General features: G+C 41.2%; 3 protein-coding genes across 3 annotated transcripts; all 3 read left to right on the top strand.

Annotated features, from left to right (window-relative positions):
- Positions 1 to 1,350: 1,350 nt before the first annotated feature.
- On the top strand, positions 1,351 to 7,642 carry LOC115669013 (chloroplast sensor kinase, chloroplastic). Its single transcript, XM_056320396.1, has 9 exons — positions 1,351 to 1,863; positions 1,982 to 2,149; positions 2,247 to 2,534; positions 3,344 to 3,409; positions 3,487 to 3,555; positions 3,631 to 3,723; positions 4,351 to 4,559; positions 5,383 to 5,656; positions 6,956 to 7,642. The coding sequence occupies exons 1-9, from the start codon at positions 1,387 to 1,389 to the stop codon at positions 7,217 to 7,219; spliced, it is 1,908 nt and encodes a 635-aa protein (XP_056176371.1). The 5' UTR covers positions 1,351 to 1,386; the 3' UTR covers positions 7,220 to 7,642.
- A 4,569-nt stretch (positions 7,643 to 12,211) lies between these two features.
- On the top strand, positions 12,212 to 17,292 carry LOC115689933 (uncharacterized). Its single transcript, XM_056311313.1, has 14 exons — positions 12,212 to 13,572; positions 13,665 to 13,776; positions 13,854 to 13,997; positions 14,724 to 14,828; positions 15,176 to 15,259; positions 15,350 to 15,465; positions 15,554 to 15,655; positions 15,735 to 15,848; positions 15,926 to 15,982; positions 16,096 to 16,162; positions 16,267 to 16,320; positions 16,406 to 16,480; positions 16,610 to 16,645; positions 16,868 to 17,292. The coding sequence occupies exons 1-14, from the start codon at positions 13,553 to 13,555 to the stop codon at positions 16,955 to 16,957; spliced, it is 1,176 nt and encodes a 391-aa protein (XP_056167288.1). The 5' UTR covers positions 12,212 to 13,552; the 3' UTR covers positions 16,958 to 17,292.
- Positions 17,293 to 19,194: 1,902 nt separating this feature from the next.
- Positions 19,195 to 19,890, top strand: LOC115689969 (probable E3 ubiquitin-protein ligase XERICO). Its single transcript, XM_030616183.2, is given in 2 exon segments — positions 19,195 to 19,373; positions 19,376 to 19,890. Coding segments are annotated over 2 exon segments (660 nt in total). The 5' UTR covers positions 19,195 to 19,216; the 3' UTR covers positions 19,879 to 19,890.
- The last annotated feature ends 5,940 nt before the right edge of the window (positions 19,891 to 25,830 follow it).

The following is a 25,830-nucleotide window of genomic DNA, read 5'->3' as shown; positions in this document are numbered from 1 at the left end:
CGGCGAGGTCGGTCTCGCCTTGGCTTGCCGTCACGATTGCGAGCCGCCCTCGCCAGCCCTGGCCTATGGCCGGTGGCCAGTGGCTGACGGCCGGCGGTAGGCCAGGAAGAAGAAGAAGAACAAACCAAGAAGGAAGAAGAAAATCAAGAAAAATCAGAAATGGAAAAATTGTTCCCATAATCAAGAAGCTACTTTTTTTTGCTTTTTGATTATGTTCCAAAACTAATTCTGGGAACAATTTTTTGCAAATTTGTGACCGAGAACAAAAAATTCAACAAACGGATTTCTGTTCCCAAACTGATTTTGAAAACAAAAGAATAGAAATTTTCACTATTTGGCAACTTGCCAAACGGGCCCTAAACAAAGCCAGGAAGAATATCTACATGAGGTTGTTTGTGGAGGTTCATTCACTCACGACACCATTCGACCGGTGAGCTCATGGAAGACAGTGTGACAATTTAACAACTAAACTACCATGCTTGACTGTCAAATGGAGGTATTTGTTAAACCCGTCAAATGAGTGGGTCAGATCTCGTTTGAGTCAAGTCAAAAATGGTCCAACCAAAATTGACCCATTTAATCCATTTTGACCAATTTTCTTGAAATACAAATCTAGTGATCCATATCAAACACATACTCGACCCGACTCATATCGTTACAGTACTTACATATATAAACTCAATCTAGGAAATCCATACCAAAATTGAGGCGAGAGCACCAAATTAGCTAACGTGAGATCGAGTGAGGGCACATGAGAGCGAAGAGAGGGCCATAGAGGTGGGTTGGGTCTAAGTAAGCTGTAAACCCATTTAACACATATATTACTTTGGCTTTTACCATCTTAAACCTATTTATGACAAATCTCCTAAATATAACTAACATATATAACAATCCGACCCATCAACATGTGTTAACAAAAAAATTTATGACCCATTTTGATAGGTCTAATATTTGTAATAATGCATCGTCCAAGAATTTTAGGTTGTGTTTTATATAGACTTCTATTTTTTTGCTTCTTACTTGACCAATGTCTTATGATTGATGCATCATGACCTTTTCTAGACCTAAGACACTTGAAGCTTTCAAAAATGAATCCAAATATTACCACTCAGACTTACATGTGTGTATATATATATTTTAAATTAGATAATATTTTGAAGTTTTGACCAAACTTTCTAATAATATTAAGCTTAATTCTAATAAACACCTGCAAATTATTTTGTTTTTCACTCATGAATTTCCTAAGGCCACGTTGCCGAGCTTTTTGCCTCGAGTCGTTTGGCTCAGATTGCACCCCGCACAACCGTCGTCATCGATCGTCCCCTTCCTCCTCCATCTATCTCACTCTCTCTCTCTCTCTACACTGTAAACTAAACCGCCACTACGATGCTCATCTCCTCCTCGCCCTCTCCCCAGAGCCTCCTCTCCACCACCGCCGCCGCCACCGCCACCGCCGCCACCGCCACCGGCAACCTTCTCCTCTTCTGCTTCCTCTCCTCCTCGCCTCACAAGCCCCACGCCGCCTGCAAATGCAGCTCCCCCTCCCCCAAGCCCCTCTCCCTCGCCGGGTCCGGCTCCGGCTCCGGCTCCCTCTCGGCCCCCGCCCCCGGCGGCGGTCCCCTCCGCCACGTGGTTCACGGCGGCGCGCCACCGCCGGACGATGCGGAGCGGCCGCTCCTGCCCTCCGCCTCCGCCGTCGCGTCCGCCATCCGCAGGGCCTCGAACTCGCCGGTGGAGTTCGCGCAGAGGGTCGAGCGGGACCAGAGAGGCGGCCTGGTGCTCCCGAGCCCCGATTTCCAGCGGCTCTGCTTCGAGCAGCTCGACCTCTTCCGCCGGATCGTCCATCCCGATGCTCTTCTCTCGGTCAGTTCCTCGAAGCTTTCAACCTCATCCGTGCCTTCGTTTTGGTTAGACAGTCGAGATCGTTGAATCGATGAGTTTTTCAATGTTCGTGAGAAGTGTTGTATTCGAATTGGAACAGGTTTATGTGAGGCCGGCTGGTAGTTATGTGATGGACCGCCTGGAGCTGCGTCGTGTCACTTCTCATCCGGTATGCAAGCTGAATGCGTCTGACATTGTTATTTTGGTTGGCACTTTCAACGTTCCGACTGGATTGCGCGCCGCGGAAGCCGCACTTTCTAACCAACAAGTAAATGATCTGATCACCTTTGTTGCTCGGTCTTTTATGGCCATTTGCTTCATTTTTTTCTTAGGAGTTGGAAGTTAGTTCGTGGATTACGTTGTAGGTTGAAGAGATACCGGAGTCTAGGGCCGTCGTATTTCCGATGGTGAAGCACCCCTTTGTGGTTGGATTCTTGGTTGCTGAGTTTCCGACGGCGGAAGAGCAGGACACTTTGCATTCGCCATCTCCAGAGGATGCGTATGCATTGCCGCCTTCAGGACGTGACTTGAAAATGAGGGATGTTCCGAGTGTAAACGATATAAAACTCGGAATGCGCCGGTTGAGTCCTGAGCAGAGATCGATCGCGGTCAACATCTCCCGTTCTATTGCAATGGCCTACGTTATGGATCAGGTACAAGTGTTCTGCTAAGCCGGGATGCTGCTTTCTTGTGTAATTGGATACATGTGGATACTATGTGTCTCGTTTCTATGCATACTGCATAAAGAAAGTGCATGCCGAATCTGAACTCCAGGGCTGTGGATTACTTGTCTAGTCTGCTGTGGCAAGGACGGTTGATCATGAGTGACACCAATCCTTTTGACAAATTTTTGATGATATTCTTTTTTTTATTTTTTGCGCCATTTTTTTATGATACACTTCAGTCACTACTTTGGTAAAACAGTATCTACTTCCGTATTGCATAATCCATCGTAGCTACATAGGCATGCGTGGTCTGTGAGGGAGTCAATTTGATCTTTTACTTGCTCCATGAGTCTCTAGAGGAGATTTACAGCAATTTCTGCTACCTAGATTATAATTGCACTTTTTCCGCTGGGCAGACATATTTTTAGGTTGTCATGCTTCATTTTCCAGTGAAATCTTGTGATTGACATGTTAGTCATGCTATGTCGCACTCTTAATTAGGGTGTTTGATTAAGATATATCCTCCATGGAGAATATGCTAAAAGCTCAACCTGTTTGGAGTCCAGTATTTATTAGGAGCTTTACTATTGATGCCTTTTTGGTTTGGTAGATATTATTATCTGCCATTCGCCCTTCATAGACCTGAACAGCTTATTGGTTTGCTTGTATGCACAACGTGTGATCAGCTTGCCTCACTGTAGGACTTTAACTTTACTTCCTGCATATTTACATTGGACTACTCCTTATTGTGTGCTGTTCAACTGAGATTGCTTCTGCTTGCGTTTGTCCCCAAACAGAAAGCAATGTTGCTCCAGCAATCTTCCTGGCAAAATAACGTCCGGATGAGCAACTTAGTGGAGCAGGTAAGAAGGATCATTTGGCATCAGCATGTGTTACTTGAAGTGATTGTAAGAAGTGTAATCTATGAAAGTTTTTACAGATTCGCGGTCCTCTATCGAGCATTCGAACTTTGACAAAAATGTTGTCTCTACACATGGAACGAAGTGAGGTTTGTGAATTTCACTTCTTTCTTTTCCCCCTTTTCTGGCCTGAAATTCCACATCTAAAAGACATATGGTTGCAGATTTCCCATGACATTGTTGAAGACATCTTGGTGCAAGGTGATCGAATGCGAGATACTCTTCAACAACTTCAGGATGCAGTATACTTTACAAAGGTGCATGCATCATTTCTTTTCACAGTTGTCGTTTTCCGGACACAGAATTGTCATTTTAGCTTTTCATCTCTTGATATATACCGCAGCTGTTTAGTAGTTGGTCACAGTGATCACGTAGAGTTGCTCACACATGCTTGCTCATTGACATCTCTGTGGCGCATACAAGTTTCTCATGGAGGAAAAAATGTTGTAAAGGGTGGATGGAGTTGATTAATATGGCATTTGAGAACCTTTGTCTATGTTTAAGGTTTTTTTTCTGTTCTCCAACCATGTTAGAACACTTCTTGGTGAAGCATGATATGCTTCTTCTATTGTAGACTATCTACTTCTACATGCGTATCTGTTGATCAATTTTCGCCAACCTGCAGCACCCCTTAGTCACCAGTGCTTTCCGTTTTGGCAATCATTTACCTCTTTGTCAATCTTTTTTGTACGCAGTAACAGATGTGACCTTGTTGTTTAAGTTGCTGACCTCTACAATATCTGCAGTTCACAGTTGTTGTTACAATTTTAAGAATAGACAAAACTTAGCTCTTCAGGTTCTGTTGGTACTGCGAAGAGACAGTCAGCCTAACTATTCATATAGCTGGCAATAGATCTGACTCTTGATCATCTGATATATCTCAGGCTAACATAATGCGGTACAATGAAGAAACATTAAAGAAAATGGATAACTCAACCTATGCCCATCCTGGCTCTGGAAGATCTCAATTGGCAGATAAAATGCAAAGCGAATTTTCAAAAGGTGATCGGTTCTCTCAGAATTCTGCTGTGAAAGATCTAGAGTTGCCTATGCCACCTCTTGCTCTTGCACCTCTTCAACAACATGGAATTAGGTAGTTATATTCCTCAACTTCGATCAGATGCTTTCATTATTCTGAGAGCATTTTTCTCTTGCTTTTTATTTGTGAATACTGTAGCTTTTGTTCATCACTTGAATCGCTCCTGCTAGGAATGCCGTAAGAGCTAGCTTTAGACCTACTTTTGAACATATATAACTAATTATCGGGAAGTAACTTAATTTATCACTTTTACCTATCATAGGCAATGATTTGAGCTGACAAATGTGTTCATGGATGACGATTTTACTATTCTTAAGACAATGAATCTCTATATGTGGACCATGATACAAAATATACCTTTTTAAGCAACGCTAATTACAGTTACGATTTCTTACATTAGCTTGTGCTTTCCGTAATTTGATTTATGTGCATTAATACTTCTGAATGTACACTGATCACCACCTTCTCTATTTTAGGACACTCAGAGAGCATATATAGTATGTCAACCTGAAAACTTGATACCACTGGACCTTAGAAGTTACAAGTCTGGGTACTGATTTTCGTAAGAGCTTGGCAGAGAACTGAAATTGGACTCGTGTACAAGATGGAAAAGATACACATTGCTTTTTACCGACATTGAACTATTTAAAGGAAACTTGACCACTTTCATCATGACATCTAAAAGTTGTTAAATGTTGAGGTGTTCTAGGAAGAGAGCTCATGATTTCATTGCTTTTGCAGAAACTTAAAGTTTTGATGGAAATAATCAAAATGGATAAATCTTTCTACAATGCTTTCTCATGGAATTATCCCATTTTTATCATTTTACGTTAGTCCACCTGATTATCCCCTAATGCCCTTTCTTCTTGTCAGGAAGACCGTGCAATGTTTCTGATGTGCTTTCGGACCTTGTTGGTGCCATAAGACCTCTTGCCCATAAACAGCAACGTGTGGTAGAACTAAGTGAACTTTCACAACCCTTGCAAGTTGCCATAGAAGAACCTGCTTTCCGCCAGGCTCTGAGCAACTTAATCGAGGGTGCATTGTTGCGTACGCATGTCGGGGGAAAAGTTGAAATAGTGTTAACAGGAGCACCAGCAGGTGGTACTCTCGTGGTAATTGATGATGATGGGCCCGATATGCATTACATGGTATGTGTGAAGAGTTTTCACCATTTCTTATCTCAATTCGTGAATAGCTAATTGAATTTCTGGTTTGGACTTGTATAGAGGTATGTGGTTAGAGCTTGATTACTACAAATATCACTAGCTGTGTTTTATATTAAGTATTTCATCTCGCTTGTTTACTAGTTTGTTTAGGTTTGTTTTCATATAATCCCTTTTGACCTAATAGCTTAAATTTGTTAGTTTGACAGTTTAACATAGCATGAAAGGCAAGTTTTAGGGTGCATTTGTTTCACTGAAAACCTTATGATAGATGAGTTTTTCCTCGAAAATCATTTTCAAGGAAGATAGTTTTCATCTGTTTGATTGTTTAGGGAAAGTGATTTCCTTCCTACTAGAAGGGAAAGTCATTTTCCCCCAATCTAAGCTTGTTTTCAGTCCATGGAAAACGTTTTCCGTAGATTGATTAGCTTTCCGTCATCCGAACACTGGAAAGTCGGAAAACAGTTTCTCGAAAACAGTTTTCCTTCAAACAAACAGACCCTTAACTCTTTATACCCCCATTTAATGTTTCATTGGAGTGTAGTTCTTTTCTCTCTCCATCCGATTTGCACATGAGAGAAGATACTAAAGTATCTCATTTCTCGTCTATGGGGTTTGTCTAGGCCTTATACTGATGGCATCTGCTTTTATGTCATAGCTTAAGATTTTGGGTTTGATGTTAATTTGTTTTTGTTTGTAGTATCTGAAACTGAAGAATTGACTACCTAATTGTTATTGTTGATCAAAGAAAGATGGCTGGGAGATAGGCAAAGTGGACATATGTTAGTGATACATGGAAAGCCTTCCTTAAGCATACATTCTTGGTAAAGAAAGAGATGTTCCTATGATATAGGTTTAGGGAGTGATATGCAGGAGTTAATAGTTTATACTGTGAGATCAGGTCGTATTTACTTCACTGACTGAACTGAGGCATGACAGAAGCATCAAATCTATTGTTACGTAAAAGTTCTGGTGGTATTAGGAATATTAAAATATATTTTAAAAGAGACCCTGGATGGAAGTAGATAGTGAGATGCTAGTCTGGACAATTTTGCACTGTAGGATCTGGCATGCAATCTGTAGAGATGAGAGTAAAGACATCTGATAATTACTCGAGTGAAATCAAGGGATCACTCATTTTCTTTTTCTGGGTCTGTACCACATTTTATACCATTAATAATGAATAAATCGTCGCTGCTCACTCAATTAATACTTTTCGTGGGTTTATACCTTAAATTTAGGCCTTCTAATACTTTTTCTCTTCCTTTTTGTGTTTGCCTACAGACACAGATGCACTCACTGACACCATTTGGATCAGATCTTTTCTCCAAAGATATGGTTGAAGACAACATGACGTGGAACTTTGTAGCGGGGCTCACTGTTGCTCGTGAGATACTCGAGAGCTACGGTTGTGTGGTCCGCGTGATATCACCGCGGACCCCAGAGGCTGCCCTTGGTTCTGGTGGAACTCGCATCGAGCTATGGCTTCCCTCTTTTGCATCTGTATCCCATCCAGATAACCCTGCACGGGAAGTTCAGCAAGAATGAATCTGGTCTCCGTGGTGCAAATCTTCTTCCCCCTTAATATTAGGAACCGATATGGGGGGTTTTGCCCTTCAACTGCTTCCCGCTTCGGAAATATGCGGGAGGTCCTGTACAGGAGGTTTAGTCTTGTTCTGATATAGGCAGTGACAAACTTGCATAATAAACGTGCTATGTAGGAAATTCGAAGCTCACCGTTCAGTCGGAAACCCATAGATCATACCGCATGTGGTATATAGTGATGTGAAAATCAAAGAAGGCGATGTATTGAGCCAGTTTATGTCTGTGCCAGTTTTGCGAAACTAGAAAGTCGAAATTGCTCTGCCACCATTGTTATCTAATGAGGTGGTCAAGCTTGGTTGTTGGTTGTCATGCTGTGAGATCTATACTAAATTAAAGAAGGGCAGATTGTGGTATTGGCTTTTGAAACTCCATCTCGTAGCTTCTGTGTGACATAATAGCTCGATAATGACTTTTTGGCACGCATGCCTCTAAATTCATGGTGGACGTCGATGCCGAGAAACCCGCAGTGTTATATCCAGTGAAGATGTTGGAAATTTTACAGACTTTTTGCATGGAACTCATTTCGCTCGAGCCAAGCCCGACCTGAGACTGGACCTCTGCTTGGTGCAGCAGGATCTGTTCTCGATTAAATTTGCGTGGAAAAGCCAGCGCGCTCTTTGGCGTGAAGCAAATTGGTAGTCATGTTGAAGCCTTTGGCTAGACACTGGATCTCTCCATGCGCGAAGCCGAAGATGCAAGCAGGACGTTCATTAAAGCCCCGGGTTTGAACTAGCCATGCGGCAATCATCGAGCTCCAATTGCTCAAGGGGCAACAACCCGTCTATGTCAAAGTCAACCCTTTTGGCCTTTTAAAAAATGAGGGAAGAGAACGGTCAAGTCAGCGTCCATGCGCGCCAATTTCGCGAAGACAGAAACTGCAATCACGGGGCCTAACTTTGAATGTGCAGGCAAAAGCAATGTCCTCTTCTTTGCGTAATGGAAACAGAAACTGCATTGAGTATGGACCTTCTGCTGCGTTTGGGAAGCGGGCGAGGGGGGGTGAAAATGAAAAGTGTGCGAAGAAAGTTGGGGGAGGAATGCAATTTTCCATTATTTGGGAGCTCTATTTAAAAAAGGTGTAAAAACTGCTAAGGTAAGGTTTGCATGTCTGCGGATGTGCCACAGAAAGAATGTCAAGCAGGGGTTAATGACCTATCATTGTTGTGCCTCGTACTATTTCAGGATTGTCTCGATCGAGAAGAGATGACTATTGGGCAGGCTCGAGATAAGTCGGGCCTGAATTTTGGCTCAAGTCCACGCATCGTAAAATTGTTAGGGTTAAGTACAGATTCAATCCTTTCAAAATTTCGGCTTTTTGCGATTTGGTCCTCTTGAATATTGCTTTATTCAATCAAGTCCTCTAGCTTTTTAGAATCGTGTTGATTCAGTTCTCTGAGTTTTACTTTATGCAATCAATTTATTTTTTAATTTTCTCGATTTGTAAAATTGAATCCTTCGGTCAACAACTCCAACTATACTATCAAATTAATTAACGACGTGGCATTTGCTTATGTGACAAAAAATGACCAGTGATGCTAATTTGGCACCAAATGAGCAGAAAACAAATGGGAGAAACAAGAGAAAAGAAATCTTGGTTTGACAGTATTAATCACAGTGAACACACAAAAACACTCATTTGCACAAATCAAGAAAGTTAGGGTATTGGATTGCACAAAACAAAACTTAGAGGATCAAAACGATTTGAGATAAGATTAATTTTACGGGGATCAAAACGAGACATCTCCAAAGCTAAGGGGTGCAAAATGCAATGAAGCCCAATGTCAATTCTCAATCAAGTCCATGCAAAACTTGCCAAACTCCTACACAAATTTGCTTTTGCAAACGCAAAGTCAACGCTTTGGCTTCCGTCTTTGTTTCGGTTCTATGTTCACCATATTAATCTTCTCAGTTTTAGGTACTTTTCCTCCTAAGTTCCTACGAATAAATCAAAATTAGAAAGACAGAAAGCTTCTCCTCCCTCTTACATTCTGGTACATGCCCACGGTGAGTTAAAGACCAGATTTAGCCTGATTTCGCCACTGGGGAAGAAGATGCCGTGCTGGTAGGTTTAGGACAATGAACATGAAATGACTTCTCATACCATGTCCGCAAAATCTGATGACGAGCCTTCTTTTTCTTCCCCTTGTTGCGGGGAAATTCCATCTTGAGTAAGGCCCACAAGTAAAAATCTTGTAGACCAGGTCAAAGGTGAGTCGAGATTCTAGTTGATACAGTTATCAGGCACTAAACCGCGTTACGTGCGGATCGTTTCGATAAAGTTTAGGACGTAGGAAATGATGTACGATACACTCAAGCATAGCGGCCGCTTGATGTTAACGTGTTATTTGATTATAAGACTCGTGATATAAGCTCATTAATGTAAAGAAGTTGGAGCAACTTAAACAAATTAATTAGCAAATTACGATATCGTGGCTGATATCTTATATAATTAATAGATAATATTAAAAGTAAAGGTAAAGACAGTTTTTTCCAATGTAATTCAGGGATACAGGCCCATGAAATATTTTAGAAATTTATGATGAACTAGTTAAGTCTAGATCTTTTGTCTATACAAGTGAACCGACAGAGAATAATTTGCGCGTATTTGGCGAGATACGAACGAGTGATCTTCAGTTTTTGAGCTAGAAATCCTTTAACGCCGAGTATTGATTAAAATACTTTCGTATACATATAGGAGTTACAATTTAAATAAGAGAAATAGTTGTACTATACTACTATTGCCTACATAGCAGAATGGCAAAAAAGAGTAAAAGAAATTTAGAATTACTTCATTTGCAATAAATTCTATTATATTTTTGTTTGCACTCTCTGAGCGGTTATCTCAATCATTTAGCGGCCCATTCAGGCATTCAACAAGAATCCGCCACGTATGTCACCGAGCAAAAACTGATTTCGTAGGCGATTCTTAATTTCATTGTCGGACGCCCCTAGTCTCATGACATGGAAACGCCCAAATCTTGACACCGGACGTGCAATTTTCATGAGACGAGCAAAGTTTGGTACCAGCCCAATATTGAGGAAACCATTTGAATTAAGCAAAGCAATGTGGGAAGACAAGGACCAAAAACTAAATAACAACGGTCAAAGTTTGGTAGCTAAGCACAAGAATTATATATGTATTTTCATCGCCATTTGATTTTTAGTGTATCTACGTCAAACCCATTTGATTTTGTTACGTGGTTTGTCTCCTTAATGTCTTGTCATTTTGCACAGTCATCTATATACAAAAAGTTTTAAACTTATTACACTTTTGCCAATTCAGTTCTTCACCTTCTAATTGTACCTATTAAGTCTTAAACATATTTATGTTTTGCCAAATGAGTTCATCCAGCCAATTTTGATCGAAAATAGCTTACACAGACATCAGCCGTTCTATTTGGCAAGACCTGTATTTTACGTTTACAATTTTTAATAATATTTTTAATTTTTTATTAAATTAAATAAGTTATATAGAATCTAGTTCGTTCTAATTCAAATTCCTCATGAATGAAATTATTTTCTTAGGCGTATATATGCCATTGATGTGTTTGGATGGATTTTTACAATTTACTTTTTTTTTCTAAGTTATATTTTGTAGTGGATACATTATATTTTTATAACTTGAGACATCCAAAACTTTCATAATATACACATATTGACACGTAGATTCACGTATTATTCTTTTTTATAATTTTTTGAAATTTGGATAATATTTTTAATGTTGATTGGAAAGTGAAAAATCGTTTTTTAATTTTTGAAATAAAAAATTGTTGGAAAAATCATAAACCTATTGTATGGCAGTCAATTCACTCATAAACTTTTCAATTTGGCCAATGTAGTCATAAACCTTACTATTTTCTAATATAGTCCATTCGGCCACATTAGGCCGAAAACTGCTTACATGGTAGTACAATCAACGCCGGTCATTCTACATGGCACGACCGATGCTGACATGGACAAATTTTTAAAATTTTCTCATTTTTTTCTTTTTGTTTCGTGTCCTTTTCCTTTTCTTTTTTCTTTTTTTTTTCCTATTCTACCATGCATCTTCTTCCTCCGCCGGTTACTGAGCCTCGGCGATGGCAGACGAAGGATGCCAGCCACAGGTGAGCGTTGCCCTCGCCAGATCTGTGCGACCGTGGTCCTTGCAAGGCCTTGGCAACCGACGAAGGAAATAGATGAACAGCATAATAGGAAAAAGAAAAAGGAAAAAGAAAGAAAAGGAACGGAAAAAAAATTTATAAAAGAATTCTTATAAAAATTGTCCACGTTCGCGCTAATCGTGCCACGTAGGACGGTTGGTACTAATTGGATCGCCACATCAGCGATTTCCGACCTAAATTAACCGGATGGATTATATTCGATAAAAGTCAAGAGGTTTAGGACTACATCGGCCATATTGAAAAGTTAAGGACCGAATTAGAATCCATATAATAGGTTGATGTCTTTCCGGACAATAGCACCATTTCTGAAAAACTTAAGCAAAAGGGTGGGTTGGAGTCCCGGCGAAACGAGAAAGAATGGAGAAAACCGAAGACAAAGCATGTAATATTAGGTGATTTAATTAAATAAGTTCTCTAAACTAAATGCCATGCATCGCCCATTCAATGCATGCCTAACCTTTTCAACGCACGCATCGTCCATTCAATGCCATGCATCGCCCCATTCAGTTAAATTTCGTTTCCCTTCCCATCGACCTCTCTGTCGTCTCAAAAGCTCGCAAGAGAAAACGAACGCGGATCAGACATTCTTTCCCTCGCGTTCGGCGATCGAATTGTCTTCCTCCTCCTCCTCCTCCGCCGTTTCGTTCGAAGACAGTCTCGTCGTCCAGCTAAGCTGAGGACCGCAGTTTCGCCTGCGAACGAACACCCTGTTTTTGATTCATTGATGCAGCAGATGTTCCCGCTTTGTTCCCGAGGACCGTCGACGAGAAGAGGTTGAGATCACGATCCCTGAGCCGGAGGGCCTTCCCCGTCTTTGCGACGCGACTACGACGCGCGTGTGGTGATTTTTTTGCTTTTTCGAACGATGTGTTCTGTTGTTGTATGAACTGGGAAAGTTGGATTTCGGAGCTAAAATCGGCTCCGATGTTGTCGGTTTGACTCCTAAGTTTTGCGCGTGCTTTTGAAGTTCGTCTGCTGGAGGCATGCGGATTGATTCTTGTGCTTGCTTAGTGATTGTTGTCGTGAAATCGCGTTGATGATCGGGATTCATTTATGCGGTCGTAGATACGTTGACATTGCTGGGTTTTTGCTGTTCAGAGCTAACTTCGTGCTTAGGCTTGATGCGAGTGGACGTTTTTGAGTTCATTATCTTCAGTTGGACGCAAAGTTACTTGTTTGCATAGGCGGGAACATCAGGATTCAATCGTGGGGCTATAGCATTATAATATTGGCTGGAGAAATTTTGTCTTAAAAGTGGCACACGGTTGCTTTCAATTGGAGTTAATTTAATACTGGATCGGAACCTGGAAGGGCCTTAGAGGGTTTCAATTGTCAAAGGTCAAAAAAGGATCACGATCACATGTTCGCTTGTTCATAAAAGCAAACTTTCGAGCAGGTTATGAGGAAGGAGCACATGATTGCTTGCTCCTTCAATCACTCGTGCAGATCTCTAAACAGTCATTTTGCTTCTGGTGTGAAATGGGAAATCTGAATTCTTGAGCTTTACATTTTCCCTTTTGCATTGTGGGGTCAATCTTTGGCATAAGGTGGGGTTGAAGGATAAGAGGGAGAGGGAGACAATTTGTTGTTTGAATGAAGTGGGAGCACACCCTTAAAGCGCATTGGAGAAGAGATTTTGGTGTGAATCGGGCGAGGGGTCTTTCGGTGACCTGTCATCTGCTTGTATGAATCTTCCTTTGCTTCACTTTTGTGCATGTTCTTATTCTTTTGCTGAATTTGTATTGTATAGCCTGAGGAGGTTTGGGTTGTAATAGGATCATATGATGTCTCACTGCTACAAAATCTCTGTCGCTGTGCAAATTTTCCGTTGACATGCCACATGAGTGCGTGTGTTTTTTCATGTTTCGAACCATAAGTTCTGTTCAACTTATATTCTTCTGCACTTTGTTAAAGTATGTGAACTCTTTAATCTAACTGTCTAGTGTTAATTATTGTGTCATATCAGGTCCCCTGTACACATTCCACAAGCAACTTTATGTTCTATTGGAGATTTGAGAACTACGGAACTCCAAATCTGCTAACAAGAGCAGAAGAGTTCTCCAAAACTCTGTAGCTTATTTCTTGAGTACTTTCTGGGAAGAGCGCAAATAAAATGGGAAACTTTTCACACAGGTTACAAACTTTGAATGCTTTCTCTATTCTCACTTTTGTTGTTTTAAGAGTGGCTTAAGTCGAGGTTTTGCTTTCGCCTTCTTTGGTTGCAGTGCAGGTGGTACAATTTACGGTGGAACAACGAGGGGTATAATAACAACTTTGGTTGGAATCTTTTTTGGTTTCTTCTTAGGACTATCATTTCCAATGCTGTCATTAACTAAGGTATGTGATTGATCACTGCTTTTAGTAGTTTCAATTAACTCTGTTTTTTGAAAAAATTTCCACATCCAAATTGGCAGTTTAACCTTTCATCCTGCCTTCTTCCCATCCCTGATCTCTCCAAATATGATAACCAACAAATGAGGCCCCTAATTCAAATTTCTTCCGAGAATGGCTGCAACAGCAGCTCAACTGAAGCCCCAAAAGTGAACGATGCTTCTAAGGTGAAGTTCCCATCTCTAGCTTTAGTGATACTGCTCTGTCCTCATTACGTTTAGGTCTTAGAATTTTTTATCTGATTATTGAGCTCTAGTAATGTAGATTGACGAATGTTTAGGAGGGAAAAAACCCATTCAAGCAACTTCGGTTCAATCTTAAAAGCAGTTTTATTCTTTGTGGGAAGAGGTTGAACACTTCATCTTATGATTGTTGACTTAGATGGATTCTACAGAGTCCAAACTCATGCCATGCCATTGCCAAGTACCAAATCGACTCGAGTAATTTATCCTTGTTTTGATTTCCCTGTCATAATTTACATCTTGCTGACAGGTTCCTTTTTTTATGGGTATTGCATGGCTCAAAGAAATATCAGCATCTTTTGCAATATGCTAGTGGTAGTGGTTCTGATTTGTCAATTTCCTTCTTCTAGCAGTAGTCTTTGCAGTTCCCACGAATTGACAAGACTGAGTAGAGTATCATTTTATTGATCTATTTGTTTTAGATGATATAATCGCTTTGTCTAAGTGAGGTGGACTTGTTCTGAACTTCCTAATGCATGCGAGTTATTTGGTTGATTATAACTGCTGCTTACTCTTTGTGGGAGCATATTCATTCGCACAATGCATATCTTATGAGCTGGACCATAGATCCAGTACTTGTCATCCTACTGATATAACCTGGTTTGAACTTTTTTTTTATTAAATTTAAGTTTTGCTCCTGATCTCTTGCAGATTTTGGTCCGATCAAATCCAAGAGGTGCAGAAAGATTGCCACCAGGAATACTAGCTGCTGAATCAGATTTTTATTTGCGCAGATTGTGGGGAGACCCCAATGAGGTATGGATTCTAGCATGCAAGGTAGCTAGCACCCCAAATTTGCAGAATAAGTAACTGGATATTCTTCGATAATTTTTTGTATAAGAAAAACCGTTTTTTAGAGGAGAGATACAAATGTTTCTTGCGCTTAAGTAGAATATGCAGCTGGAGAAGTACTAACGAATTGCTTTAACATTTTCATCAAACGGACAGCTTGGATGTTATAATGGTGGGAACATCTTGCAAAGTTACTGATTAGAACTTCGCAACATTCTCCATAGTACTTCCAAGCCACTGAGATATGTCTGGCTGATGTATCAAAGATGACTAACACTATGTTGATCTTTTGGTGAAATTGCTCTGTGCAGGACTTGACTTTCAAACAGAGGTATCTGGTAACCTTCACTGTTGGTTATGCCCACAGAAAGAATGTTGATACAGTAGTCAAAAAGGTGAAAACTCTCTTATATATGTGGAGGTGCATTTTTCGTATGCATTCAGTTGTGAATTCATAAGCTTGATATCTTTACTTCACCCATCAGTTTTCAGAGAACTTCACGATTCTTCTGTTTCATTACGATGGGCAAACAACAGAATGGAATGAGTTTGAGTGGTCCAAGCGAGCCATACATGTCAGTGTTCCAAAGCAGACAAAATGGTAGGAAGCGCCATCCACTTCATTGTTGAGATTGACTATGATCTTCTACATATCCTATTTCTTGAACTGCCCGAATATTTTGGCCTAGGTGGTATGCCAAGAGGTTTTTACATCCCGACATCGTGGCTCCTTACGAGTACATATTTATATGGGACGAAGACCTAGGAGTTGAGCATTTTGATGCAGAGGAGTGAGTACAGCATACAGCTTCTTTGTACATGACAATGCTAAATTACTTGGTCTCACCTTGCTAAACATGGTAAATCCAGGTATTTAAAATTGGTGAGGAAGCATGGCTTGGAGATATCACAGCCTGGTCTGGAACCTGACAGGAAGTTAAACTGGTTGATGACTAAAAGAATAAATGGTAGTGAAGTTCACAAGTAAGTCTGATGAGGCCTCCAAACAATAATCATCTGTAATTCCAAGGCAGTTGACTAATGTTTGCATTTCACTTCAGGGAAGTAGAAGAACAACCAGGCAGATGTCGTGACCCACATCTGCCCCCGTGTGCAGCGTATGTATGACTTAGACCATCAACTTCATTTTTGCTTGCTTCAGTTTACATCTGCTCTACATCGTTCTTGCGCCCTGATGAAAAATTTGGACTTTCATGTTCTGCTTACGCAGGTTTGTTGAGATCATGGCTCCAGTTTTCTCGAGAGAGGCATGGCGCTGCGTATGGTATTTGCTTCAGGTACGACAACCCACCACACCGCACCAAAAAAAAAAAAAAAAAGAGCAGCGAGAGAAGCACCTTCTTTACTGAAATGTTTGTTTTCTTTATCTGGGAATCTACAGAATGACTTGGTCCATGGATGGGGTTTTGACCTTGCCCTGAGGAAATGTGTAGAGGTGAGGCTGTGCCTACACTATTTGCAATTTCAACATCATCTGTTATACATACGTAACATATACACAACAATCTCTATTTGAACAGCCTGCCCATGAAAAAATAGGAGTCGTCGATGCTCAGTGGATCGTGCATCAATCATTTCCTTCGTTGGGCAACCAGGTAAGTGAAAAAATGACGGCAGTCGCTACATTGCCCCTTCACAAGTGGTCTTCTTAAGAATGCCAGCATTTCCATGTGCTTTGTTCTCGCTGAGCTGATACCATTTGCTTTGTGGGGATTGTTTCTCAGGGCGAATCACGGAATGGAGCGGCTCCATGGCAAGGGGTACGTTAGTTCTAAATCCTCCTGAACTTGCAATTCGAGACTACTTGTGTTTTAAGCTGTCAAGATGCACCCTCTGAGGTCGTGGATCGATGCTTTTGTTACACGACACTAGTGATTCAGACGTGAAATCATCGAGCGTCGGCTAAATCTTCTGACAATGGTCTTTTTCCCTTCGGACCACTCAAATTCACCTTCCTCGTGCTTCAATGGCTTGCATTGCAGGTGAGGGACAGATGCGGGAAGGAGTGGGGGATCTTCAACAGCCGATTGAGAGATGCCGAACTCGCTCAACAACGGGCAAATGGGGGTTGATCCTTCCAAAGTAAAGCCATAGCAGCACAGATGCAGCAACAGATTGTTCTTCAGATATCAAAGTTACACTCCCCAGAAACTCAGAATTTTCTTAGGATACTTGGTAAATTATATATTGCACTTGTACCATAGCGTTACGAGCATACACACATACTCACATTGTTAAAGTTACAAATTCATTTCCCCATTTTATAGAGAGAGCTCTTAAATCAAGGCTATTCAGCATGTCAATTTTTCTTTGGAGCTGTAATAAAGATGTTGTAATCAGAGGTTTCAAAGACCACTCATCGACTCCTGTTCCATTGCAAAGGTGATATACATTCACTTAATAACCATTCCGATTCCGCTCATTCAAATCATAATTGTCCAAGATACATTAATCGATGGTTTCCTAAAAAGTTCTCCTTAACCCGGAACTGGATCGCTACAAATTGTTTGTTGTGCAACATTTTTCGAGCACTCGATTTAACCCGACACCTCATAAAACCAGATAGATAAGTCACATCTTATGTTGATTTAGACAATGTGGTGGTTGTGCCGCCACAGGTATCCCCAAACCGGAAAATCAAGAAACTTCCAATCAAAAAACAAAGAGTTAATACCACGAAAAACCTCAAACTGGTATACTTGTGACAAATTTACCCCAAACTATTTTTTTGATCACAAAAAATCCCAAACCGGTATTCCTGTAACAATTTTACTCCGAACTAATTTTTTGACCAGAAAAAACCTTAAAACGGTACACCAGTGGTAATTTTAGCCCGAACTAATTTTCTTTACCACCAAAAACCCCAAACTACTACACCCGTGACAAATTTACTATCTGTTAGTTTCCGTTAAATTTTACTGTCAAATTGCTAAGTTTAATGAGACGTGGTAGTTGACGGGTGTACCAGTTTAGGGTTTTACCCCTCTGTTTGTCACAAGTTTATCAATTTGTGAATTTTCGTGATATTAATCCAATTTAACGGAAAGTAAATTTGTCACAAGTGTACCAGTTTGGGGTTTTTGGTGGTCAAAAAATTAGTTTTTGGTAAAATTGCCACTGGTGTACCAATTTGGGGCCTTTGGTGGTCAAAAAAATATTTCGGGGTAAATTTGTCACAGGTGTACCAGTGTAAGGTTTTTTATGGTCAAAAAATTAGTTCGAGATAAAATTATCACAGGTGTACCAGTTTGGAGATTTTCGTGGTATTAACCCAAAAACAAAAATGCCTCGACTGCCAAATGGCGCTGCCTCATTGGCCCTTCCCCTGCTGACAAAAAGGGCCACGCCACGTGTCGTGCACCCTTCGCCGTTACTGTCATGGCCAAAACGCGCGCGCATAGTTTTTTTTTTTGTGGAGGCAATGCCCTTGGCCTTCTTCCCGAGTAACATCCCACTATCGTTTCCTGGCCTTACACGTGTCGCCACGTGTCCCGCATCGAGCCATCCGTCGCGGTCGAAAACCTCAAGCCAATTATATTGAAGCGTCAAGCAGGTTTCACCTCCATTGAAGGTCGAGAATGTTAGTGGTCTGCCCTAGGAATCAATCAAGGTTGATACTCTAATATTAGTTGTGGATTAGATTGTGTCGGAAAATCGACATTCACTATACTTAGGTAGTCATAATGTCTTGCTAGAGACCGCTTATGACTTGTGGGTCAAAAAGGGTTTTGAGCACACTGCTAATGTTTAGTGAATCTACAGGGTCGCACACAAAAATGAACTGAGTTAATATTTTCTGTGCACCGGGGTCTACTTAAAATAAGAAGTAGATTTTAATTTATTCTCCTATTCAACTTATCTACGCGGTCGTACACGTTATGAAATAACGATTAAACGTACGATGGAAGGTGGACGGTTTGGCGGGCCCAAATCGCCTAGCCCACTTCTTTTATAACTCCGCTGGATAATGAGGTTGTATAAATAGATAGAAAATCGTTCTCTATCTAGGGTTTTTTGATAGAGTATCGAAAATCAAAAAGCGTTGAAGAAAACGAACTTCAAGATCTTTAACTAGCACTTGAATCGTTGGAGACTTCTGTTCGCGTGTGTGGATACCGATAGAGGCGCAACACTTGGGGCACTAATCCAGACACAATCAATTGTTAATTTACGTTCGATCTGCAAAAGGTACGTATCGAACTTCTCTCTCGATTTCAATATACACATGGATCCTATCTAGGGTTCTAGAGTTTCGGTTTACATAGATATTCCGCTGCGTTTTTACCGTTGATGAACCCAATAGAGAAAAGAAGCGAAATACTTGAACAACAATGGGGCTGTCGAGCTTCCCGGTAGCAGCAGAAGGGCTCTTGCCGCTGCTCCTGATGAACAAGGCCCTCTCGGTGTCGCACGTGAAGAGCACCTGGAGATCCGTCCTGCGAGCCATCGCCGGCAGCATCGCGGCCAAAGTCGAAGCCCGCGATCCCGCGATCCCGTGATCTCGCGCCTCGGCGGAGGAGCGGCGAGCAGGGGGGTTCACGTGAAGCGGTTCGAGATAGTGTGCCGTGAAACATCGGCGAGCGAGTGCAGCTGCTCCTGCTGCGTGTGCCTGTGCCGGTTCGAGGCAGAGGAGGAGGTGAGCGAGCTCAACTGCAAGCTTTTCTTCCACGGGGAGTGTTTGGAGAGGTGGCTCGAGAACGACCACAGGACTTGCCCTTTTTGTCGCTCCGTCCTAAAAGGTTCTGAAAGGTTCTTGAGAGAGAGAGAGAGAGAGAGAGAGAGAGAGAGAGAGAGAGAGAGAGAGAAGATCTTACATCCTTTCCTTTTCCCACGTAAGAGGAGAGCAGGGGATGCAGTTTTGATTCTCCGTTGGGTTCTGTTTGTGTTTTTCCTTCTTCATTGTTTTTGGCCCTTCATTCATGTGGGTTTCTTTTTGTCTGTAGACTGTCTCGAGCAGAGACTACAACTTAACAAGAAGTTGAAGGAATTATGACTTTGAAGGCGATTTCTCTTTGCCCAGATCACTTGTATTTTCGTTCTATCGGGTGTGCGTATATATGTTGTTGGGGGGAAGAAATTCCCTGAACTGACGCGAGAAATCTGTCTAAGAACTCGAGTTCGAACTCCCGCTCTGGTTTCCGAGCTCCAGACAAAGTGCTCGAGTCTTGAAACAGTACTAACCTCATGAAAATCTTCTTGTGTTTCCGATAAGGTTTGCTCTGGTAGCTCTTGGAAGCAAGAAGGAGAATGTTAGAAAACCTGAAGTGTCGGAACTGTAAATCCAGGTTTGAAAATGAATTGCAAGAGATGTAAACTGCAGGGCACCAAATCTTGCTAAAACTAAAACTGCATGCAGGAGATTAAACTGAACCGAAAGATATTTGCTCGAGATCAAAAGGTGTTTACCCTGCCCGTATTTAAGAGCAACATGGTGAGAAGGTATAGAAACTTAAAAGCCGAAGCTGCAATCTAAACCTACAAGCATACGAGAAAGCTAGATAACACCAGAAAGGTAAAAGGACACATTCAAGAGAAATCCAAAGCCAACAAGGGCGCTACAGAATTGAGTGGGGGAGAATGTCACGGGTCATGATTCTCTCGTACTATTATGAGTAGAGCTTGGTGCCATAGGGATGAATAAGTGAGTGACGCAGATGGGATGATACAACTAGTTCGTGGGAGTGGCGTCGGGATGGATTGTACTAAGAGTTCTAGATTAGAATAAATATACCCTTAGGAGCTTTGAAGGTGGGATTGGCCTCCCATGCACAAAGTGGTCGGGAGCTGATGCTGCTCTACTGATGAGGCCATGACAGGCCGAAATCAGTTGTTGTGCCTAAAGTGTTCTATGTGTCTCACTCAAGAGGCTGAATGCCTCAATTAAGCTGGGCGTGGTACGATCCAATACAAGGATACGATTCGTCGTACTGTTCTTAGGAACAACTATAAAATGAAGGCTGGCCTGGAGTCTTCTCGACTCGCCAAGCGCCACACGGGCTATTCTGCGGCCAAGGAACTGTTGACCCGTGACAGATGATATCAAAGCAGGATCTCTCCAGGCGATGGGTGATTCAAGGAAATTCCGTGGTCTACTCAGTCCTATGGCGGAGCCCATCCATCTTTGAGGAGAGATTGCCTTCCTAGGGCATTGAGGGAATCGTCGGGGCTAAGAAAGCTTGGACAACGTGCGGCTCTCGTCTAACTTCTAGGATGGCAATGGGGGCACAAGGCAGAACCGAATTGCTCACTGAATAGGGATAATATTCCTGGATCAATTAGAGAATTTTAAGAGGAGGTTTGTTATCACGTTTCCAACAAGGGGAAAACCCTCCATTGGCTTGCTAAGATCAGTAGAAGCATTGTGGGTGAAAGAAGTTGCTGCCGAGGGAGTGCAGTTGGCTAAGGATGCCCCACTTGTCAAGGAGCACAAGTGATCAAAGATTCGCGAATAGCTTTGATCAAGGGAAGCTACTAGTGGAGTGGAGTGGCCTATTCTGTTGGGCAAGCGTTGCCATTCATGTAAGTCAGTGGCGTTGATGGTTGGAAAGCATAGAGAAGTGACAGAACAGATCACAGCGAGGGTGTTGCAGAATTGAGTGGGGGATAATGTCACTGTTGGAAGCGAGTTTCAGGAGAATCGACTAAGCTGTTCGATGCACTCCAAATAAATTTTCCAGGACCGTACGTTGAATCACCAGCAAACGATGAACGAATTTACTACACGTTGGTTCGAATACAATCACAAAGAAAGTATTCTCGTTCCACAGCGTTAATGCCGATTGTCTTCTCAAAGTTGATACTGAATCCTAAATACGTCGAGAGAGAGAGAGTTCTGAATTTCACTCTTGTTCATCATCTGAGGAAGTTATCTTAACTTCCCTTAAGAAACTCTTCTCGCACCACTTCAAAAGGTGTCTCTCAGACACACTTCTTATTAGAGCAAATGGTGTCTCTTGGACACATACATCATGGGCGGATCGACAAAATATAACATCTCCCACTCACACATGATAGGCTTAATGATGCTCTATTAAGAACATGAGGCATTCAACATTCATCTACTTTAGAAACAATTCATATTGGCAAGAAAGCCGTGCGACCAGTGAGTACACCTGCACTTGGGAGCTCTAATTATGCACCTGTTAGGGACAACATAATGGCTACAACCCCAAAAATAAATAAACAATTGATGTCTCACAGTACCCTAGACATATTTTGTTACATCAGTCCAAGTATACCTATCCCTTAAAGGCTATACTTGACTTTTCTCAAGAACACCATGTATTTACAATTATTTTCGAAAGCAATTGAATGCGAAATAATTGGTCGACCAGTAAACACATGTGATAGATGTAAAACAACAATAGTCTTCCTTCGCACTCATGTCTCTCTCCATTTCGGAACAACTGCTTTCCTAGACACGTCCCATAAAGCCATATCTATTTATAACCGCCGGTAACATGCTAAAGTAGCAACATTGATCTTCTATTTTGAGAACATAGTCAGAAGTAACATAGGGCACAAAGTAAGGTAAATTATAAATTACCTTAAGGACTCACACGATGAATAAATAGGGATAATTGTACTCATCTCCCTTATTGGTCAAATAAAGCACATGTAGTATCAATTACATGCTATAGTGGATTTCTCTTTCTATAAGAGCGTATGTCATTTATTAATCATATCCACTATACGAATCTTAGCCTAAACATAGTCACATGCTTCTCACGTACTCATGTTTAGCCCGAGTGCTATATCAGCTCGCTTTCCACAACGCCTAATTTAGTACTCGCATCCGGCTACCTTCAGGCATACATGATTGTGGGACTATCATGTTCGGTCTTATCACATACGAATAACAAACCTCATCTTGATTCCAATCAAGGCGACATTAAATTGTTTTATGTACTAAACTGCTCTTCCAGCATTTATAGTACATATCGTCTCATCTCAACCCGCTTACTATAGCGTTGGAGGTGATTGCTCGTGCGAGTGAGCCAATCATTGCCTGGTGACATACCTTTCAACAATATATGTGTGTTTGTGCTAGTCTCATAACATTGTACTAATTGATAAAACATCAATTCATTAACAAACAAGTACAATACATTGCAGGACTACGTAATCCAGTGATCCTCAACAATATTACATATTACAATCACATTCTACGTAATCCTAGAGGCATCCTGTGGGTCAAGAACACGTCTCTAGGAACAGCCTTCGTAAATGGATCAGCAACCATCCTGTTGGTTGAAATATATTGCAGGACTACTTCCTTCTGCGCTATTATATCTCTGATGAAGTTATTTTTTATGTCAATGTGCTTTGTCCTACCATGGTACTTGGGATCTTTCACATAGGCAATGGCTGCTTGACTATCGCAATATATTGTCACTAGTCTTGGGACATTAGTGACAATGGCTAAATTTTCCAAGAAACGTTCTAGCCATACTGCTTCTTGCACTGCAGCAGAACATGCAATAAATTCTGCCTCCATCGTAGATAAAGCTATGCATGTCTGTTTCTTGCTATTCCAAGAAATTGCACCATCATTAAGCAAGAACACATATCCAGACGTCGATTTATGCTCATCTAGGTCTCCTCCCCAATCAGCATCAAAGTATCCTAATAAGCGTAGATCACTCCCTTGATAGCAAAGTCAATAGTCCATAGTGCCTTTCAAGTATCTCAGAATCCTCTTAACTGCTTTCCAATGTGCTGGACTAGGATTTGATTGATATCGGCTTACTAACCCCACAGCATGACATATGTCGGGTCGAGTACACATCATAGCATACATCAAACTTCCGACAGCACTAGCGTAAGGAACAGTTACCATTTCTTTCTTTTCTTCTGGAGTCTTATGACGCATTTAGTACTTAGGCCTTCGCCTTGCATGACAGGGGTATCAATGGGATTACAGTGCTGCATATTAAAGCGTTCAAGAATCTTCATTATATAAGACTCTTGTGACATAGCAAGGAGTTTCTTTGATCGATCTCTTTCAATATTAACTCCCAATATATATGCAGCTTCTCTCATGTCCTTCATTTCAAAATTAGAGGACAACCATTCTTTTATAGTTATAACCAAACCCTTGTCATTCCCAGCCAACAGAATATTGTCCACATAAAGAGATAAAATCATAAATTTATCCTCGGACCGTTTGATATACACACAGTGATCCTCTTCGATCATCGTGAACCCAAAAAAAGTTATGGCTCGATGAAAACAAAAATACCACTATCTAGATGATTGCTTAAGGCCATAAATTGAGCGATGAAGTTTGCAAACTTTACGCTCTTGACCTTCAGCAATGAAACCTATCAGTTGTTTCATATAGATTTCTTCATCTAGTTCTCCATTGAGAAATGCTGTCTTTACATCCATTTGATGTAATTCTAGGTCCAAATGTGCAACAATGGCTAGGATAAAGCGTATAGAGGCAAACCTTACAACTGGTGAAAAAGTTTCCTCATAGTCTATACCCTCTTGTTGAGTATAGCCTTTCGCCACAAGGCGAGCCTTATACTTTTCAATGGATCCATCCGCCATTCGCTTAAGCTTGAAAACCCATTTGTTTCCAATAGCCTTGCGATCAGGTGGTAGATCAACCAAGTCCCAGACGTGGTTTGTCCTCATAGACTCAATTTTGTCTTCCAAAGCTTTTCTCCATTCTTCCTTGTCAGGAGATGAGAGAGCCTCTTGAACTGTTTTAGGCTCCGCATCGTCTTGTGGAGCAATCATAAATGCTTCCTCTTCAATCTCAAAATGACGACGGGGAATACTTTTACGACTACTTTTAAGCAACTGAACTTCTTGTGAATTCAGTTCGTCAGGCGATGCAACACTCCCACTAGGTCTTGTATGTTGAGATAAATCTGTATTTCTCTCAATAACATTAGTGGATGTGTTATCGGGATCTTCCATCTCATGTAATTGGAAGTCCTTATCGATCTCACCTTTACTAGGAAAATCGTTCTCCAAGAACGTGACATCTCGTGACTCCATTTCAGTCACACTTCCATCAGCTTGTTCACCTATGAACACATATCATTTGGAGTGTTCAGAGTATCTAATAAAGATACACTTCTTCCCTCTAGGGCCTAATTTGCCATATTTATGAGAAGAATCGTGAACATATGCTGCACACCCCCAAGGTCGTAGATAACTTAAGTCTGGTTTCCTACCAGTCCACAATTCATAGGGGGTAGAAGTGACTGACTTAGAGGGGACACGGTTAAGTATATAAGCAGCAGTCAATAACGCATCTCCCCAATATGAGACAGGTAGATTTGCCTGCGCCATCATAGACATAACCATTTCCAATAGGGTTATATTCCTTCTCTCTGCAACCCCATTTTGTTGCGGGGTACCAGGAATAGTCAATTGTCTTACAATTCCCTTTTCATCACAAAGAGCCTTGAATTGCTCAGATAGATACTCACATTCGTGATCGGTTCTCAATACCTCTATTGTGTTGTTCAACTGATTCTCTACTAAAGTTATAAACCGCCTAAAGCAATCCAATGGTTCGGACTTATGAGAGATCAGAAAAACATAACCGAAACGCGTGAAGTCATCTATAAAAGTGATGAAATATGAGGCTCCATGCCTCGCCCTCACATTTAAAGGACCACAAATGTCAGAATGTATAAGTTTCAATGGAAGTTCAGCTCTGGTTTCTTTTCCAAATGGTTTTCTAGTTATTTTTCCTGCTAGACAATGTTCACATACGGATAGTTCAACATTAGCGAGTGACCCCAAAAGGCCTTCTCTAGCTAATCGTTTCATTCTATGTAACCCAATGTGACCCAGTCTAGCATGCCAAGTACTTGCATCAATCTCCACATTACTAGAAGATGCAATTAAAGAAAAACAACCATCAACATTAACTTTGTACACATCATAGTCAATGTCTAACACCATAAAACCATTCAATACA

Source organism: Syzygium oleosum, unplaced genomic scaffold (assembly GCF_021117445.2).
Source record: "Syzygium oleosum isolate NSW1041296 unplaced genomic scaffold, Sole_v2.1 Sole_v2.01, whole genome shotgun sequence".
NCBI classification, from domain to species: domain Eukaryota; kingdom Viridiplantae; phylum Streptophyta; class Magnoliopsida; order Myrtales; family Myrtaceae; genus Syzygium; species Syzygium oleosum.
The sequence above is the reverse complement of the archived record's forward strand: the minus strand, read 5'-3'. Positions and strand labels throughout refer to the sequence as shown.

Bases quoted from the DNA above. Each gene is read 5' to 3' on its own strand.
- LOC115669013 (XM_056320396.1), top strand. From the start codon at position 1,387: ATGCTCATCTCCTCCTCGCCCTCTCCCCAGAGCCTCCTCTCCACCACC. The intron at 1,864-1,981 runs GTCAGTTCCTCG...GAATTGGAACAG, and splicing joins ATCCCGATGCTCTTCTCTCG to GTTTATGTGAGGCCGGCTGG. The intron at 4,560-5,382 runs GTAGTTATATTC...CTTGTCAGGAAG, and splicing joins CTTCAACAACATGGAATTAG to ACCGTGCAATGTTTCTGATG.
- LOC115689933 (XM_056311313.1), top strand. From the start codon at position 13,553: ATGGGAAACTTTTCACACAG. The intron at 13,777-13,853 runs GTATGTGATTGA...CCAAATTGGCAG, and splicing joins CAATGCTGTCATTAACTAAG to TTTAACCTTTCATCCTGCCT. The intron at 15,656-15,734 runs GTGAGTACAGCA...TGGTAAATCCAG, and splicing joins GAGCATTTTGATGCAGAGGA to GTATTTAAAATTGGTGAGGA.